This window comes from Bison bison, unplaced genomic scaffold (assembly GCF_000754665.1).
Source record: "Bison bison bison isolate TAMUID 2011002044 unplaced genomic scaffold, Bison_UMD1.0 scf7180017864195, whole genome shotgun sequence".
NCBI classification, from domain to species: Eukaryota; Metazoa; Chordata; class Mammalia; order Artiodactyla; family Bovidae; genus Bison; species Bison bison.
This window is the reverse complement of record NW_011494767.1, coordinates 300,797-305,063: the sequence shown is the minus strand read 5'-3', so window position 1 is coordinate 305,063 and position 4,267 is coordinate 300,797. Positions and strand designations below refer to the sequence as shown.

Below are 4,267 nucleotides of genomic sequence, written 5' to 3'. Positions count from 1 at the left end.
ATAGGTACCTTCAATGGGATCCCAAAGTCAAAATAATTCTTTCTCTCAATCAAAAGAAGTGTTGTAAAATTTCAGTGTAGAAAAGCCTCAAAAACCAACCATCTTGATTGAATTTTATTTTATTTTATTTTTTAACTTTACAAGATTGTATTGGTTTTGCCATATATCAAAATGAATCTGCCACAGGTATACATGTGTTCCCCATCCTGAACCCTCCTCCCTCCTCCCTCCCCATACTATCCCTCTGGGTCGTCCCAGCGCACCAGCCCCAAGCATCCAGTATCGTGTATCGAACCTGGACTGGCAACTCGTTTCATATATGATATTATACATGTTTTAATGCCATTCTCCCAAATCATCCCACCCTCTCCCTCTCCCACAGAGTCCAAAAGACTGTTCTATACATCAGTGTCTCTTGATTGAATTTTAGAAGCCAGCCAGCTTATTTCTCAGATGAGGATCCTGAAGCGATATATTTTGTTTAACCAATTTATTCCAAATTACCTGAGAGTAAGTCATTCGACCATGCCTCAGACCCCAGGTTTCCTGACTTCAGGCACTGTTATGAGGAGCCCCAGTGCCTTCCAAGCCTTCAGGCAGGTGAAAGTGAAGCATACTTGATTATTGTGACATTTATTTGGTGTGAGGAGGTAACCGAACAAAACTGGCTACACATGTTTTCAATCACCAGTTATTTATTGAAAGAATACAATGAGAAGGCTCTCGGGTATACTTTATGACACCTCTAGAGATCACTGAAGGATCCTCACCTGGATTTGGGAGCTCTCTTGGTATTAATAGGGCTTCCAGGTAGCTCAGTTGGTAAAGAATCCGCCTGCAATGCAGGAGACCCTGATTTGATTCCTGGGTCGGGAAGATCTGCTGGAGAAGGGATAGGCTACCCACTTCAGTATTTTTGGGCTTCCCTGGTGGCTCAGCTGGTAAAGAATCCACCTGCAATGCGGGAGACCTGCGTTTGATCCCTGGGTTGGGAAGATCCCCTGGAGAAAGGAAAGGCTACCCACTCCAGTATTCTGGCCTAGAGAATTCCATGGAGTGTATAGTCCATGGGGTCACAAAGAGTCGGACATGACTGAGCAACTTTTACTCACTTCGTATTAATAGGCTTCCCTGGTGGCTCGGACAGTAAAGAATATGCCTGCAACCCAGAGGCCAGGCTCTATTCCTGAATCGGGAAGATCCCCTGGAGAAAGGAAATCTTGCCTGGAGAATTTCATGGAGAGAGGAGCCTAATGGACTTATAGTCCATGGGAGTCGCAAAGAGCTGGATACAACTGAGGGACTAACACTTGGTATTAATGAGCCTAAGTTATGGAAGGCAGTGTGAAAAATGGAGAGAGGACAGTAGTGGAAAGAATGTTAGGCAGAATTAGGCACTTACATGGATGATTCTTTTAAAACAGAAAAACATTCTCTTTTCAGCTCCAGGACCCACAACGGCAGTATCCTACATGTCAGTGAAATGTGTGGATGTCCGTAAAAACCATCACAAGGCAAAATGGTTAATGCCTTGGGGACCCAACCAATGTGACAAGATCCGAGACATCGAGGAAGCAATTCCAAGGGAAATTGAAGCCAATGACATTGTGTTTTCTGTCCACATCCCCCTCCCTTCCATGGAGATGAGTCCTTGGTTCCAGTTCATGCTATTTATCCTGCAGCTGGACATTGCATTCAAGCTGAACAACCAAATCAGTAAGTGCACTCTCCCTACCCCTCTCCTGTCTTGGGGAATTTCTCTCTTCAGGCTTTTCAGAGTCAGGTATAATAGGAGTGAAATAATAGTGTTACTGGTGACAATTATTGACTACTTTCTACTTACTAGATGCGTTTCTGAGTGCTCTACCTGAATTAACCCATTTTATCTTCCTACCAGTTCCTAAAGGTGGGTCTTATTTCACTTTCCAGAGAGAAAACTCAGGCATCAGTGAGGTTGCCCAAAGTCAGAAAGCCAGAGAGTGGAAGAGCTGGAATTCAAAGCCAGGCAGCCTGGCTTAGGAGCCCTGCTCTAGCCAAGTTCCATTGCCTTAGTGCCACAAGGGAGCTCACCCAGTGGAGTGATTTGAGAATTTCTGAAAGGTCCCATGTTTCCAAATGTCTTTTCTGGTGAGGCTTTGAATTAAGCCATTGCCTAAGAAAAATATACCTGTCAAAATGGGAGCACCAACCCAGGAGCTCCCATTTTCCCATAAAATCAGGTTATTTTTCTAGTTTGCTCAGTTGTGATTCAATTCTCTGAGGGCATGAGGTATATCAGCATTTTGTGAGGGGGAGATTGGTGATTTTTGAGAGGCAGATTCACTCGTGACATCTGGGAATAGTATAGGGAATTTGTCCATGGATTAGAGCACTTTTTTAAATTCTAATTTTCTTGTATCAGAAATTATTGTGATACATAAGTATATTAATTTTACTCCCCTTAGGAGTTAGAACAGTATACATGCCTGATTGACATTTTATCTGGAACAGATTATACTGAGATCATTTTTCAAAATGTAATTCTATCCCTAATTCATTCAGTCTTTTACTCATTAATTCAGACTGCTTTTGAGTACCCACTGCTACCACACACTGAACTGATGGCTGGACATGTAGATACATATGAAAACACTGTCCTTCAAGGGGCTTACAGTGGAGATGCCAGGCAAATAATCAATCATTACAGTACAGTGTCCAAAGTATACCCAGGAGCTGTGGGAGTATGAAGAGAAGGCTTTAGAGCAGAGAAAGGGAAGTCTGCCTTGGCATACACACATACACATGCGTGCACTTGTGTGTGTGTAAAGGTGAGCAGACAGATCTTTGAGGTGAGTATTAACGAGTGAAAATTCTGACAAGGAATTGGAGATGAGGGTGGGTGCAAGTGGAAGATCATTTTCTTTTAATTTAGTTTATTTTGGATTTTTTTTTTTTTTTTTTTGGCTGTGCTGCATCTTAGTTGTGGGATGTGGCATCTTCAATCTTTGTTGCAGCATGCAGGATCTTTATTTGCAGCATGCGGGATTTAGTTCCTTGACCAGGGATCAAACCTGGGCCCACTGCATTGGGAGTGCAGTGTCCTAGCCACTGAACCACCAGAGAAGTCCCTGGAAGAGCATTTTAGCTAGAAGGAGTGATTGATGTGCACTTGGACCTTCATATTAATAACAACTGACACATTCAAGGGGTACTTCCTATTATTCCTACTCTCTTGCCTATTGACTTGCTTGCTCATTCATCGTTTGTGTAACGCATTTATTCATTCAAATTTACTAAGTTTCAACCATGTGTTAAGTACTAGATACAGAAGATACAAGATTGAAGAAAGCACTAGGGAAGAAATGGTTGAGAAACAGATCCTTAAACATATGATTAAGAAAGCTAAGTGCTATAATGAGAGGAGTATACAGTATAATGTTTGAGCTTCAGGAAGGGAAATTTGCTATGAGGTTAAAAACGGAGACTAAAACTAATGTGTATACCTTGAGGTTTGGGTTTTTGTATTCCTAGTTCCCAGAATGTATTCAAGAAAAGGAGAATTAGCATCATTAGAGGAGCCATGGGAAGCTGACATGGGTAGATTAACTGATTTATGTTCTGATGTGAAGGTCAAGGACACAGTACTCTGTTATCTGGGCTGGTTGCCTGTTGTGTATTTCCATATAATGTTCCCAGACAGACTCCTAACTCCAAGGGTAAAGGAAATGATTTACTCTGTAATAGAAATTAAATAATTGCTCTGTATTGGCTGTAGTAGTGCTGGGTAACAAATTATCCTAAAATTTAGCAGCATAAATCAATAAACATGTATCAACTCCCTGTTTCTCTGGGTCAGGAATCTGGGCACAGATTAACTTGGGAGTCTCTGGCTGACTCTTCTGAGGTTGCAGTCAAGCTGTTGGTCTGGTCTACAGTCTTATCAGAAGGTTGAAGCCTCAACTGAGCTTGCAACTGGCATCTGAAGAGAGGGACAGTTTTGTAAGGCCGAGCCCTTTACCTGTGGAATCTGATGTTATCTCTGGGTAGATAGTGGTGTCAGAATTATTGGATGTGTGGGAAATTCCACCCTCCATCCTAATTGGTGGTCAGAACCTATTACATATCTGAATAACTTCACAGAGGAATTGCTTCCCATCATATATTAAATCTAAACATCAAAAATATCTGTGTTGATGAGGCTTTAACTAAAACACTGCTATATGTAAGTGAAATGTGAATGCATTGTATGGTTTTTTTCCCCCAAGTACATCTTCAGGTTCCAAAATAC

General features: G+C 41.8%; 1 protein-coding gene across 1 annotated transcript in view; it reads left to right on the top strand.

The window, feature by feature from the left end:
* Positions 1–4,267, top strand: part of WLS (wntless Wnt ligand secretion mediator) — a 119,027-nt gene that overhangs the window by 39,964 nt on the left and 74,796 nt on the right. Inside the window, exon 2 of the mRNA XM_010844135.1 lies at positions 1,444–1,716. Coding sequence (XP_010842437.1) covers positions 1,444–1,716 — 273 coding nt within the window. The remainder of the gene's footprint in view (positions 1–1,443; positions 1,717–4,267) is intronic.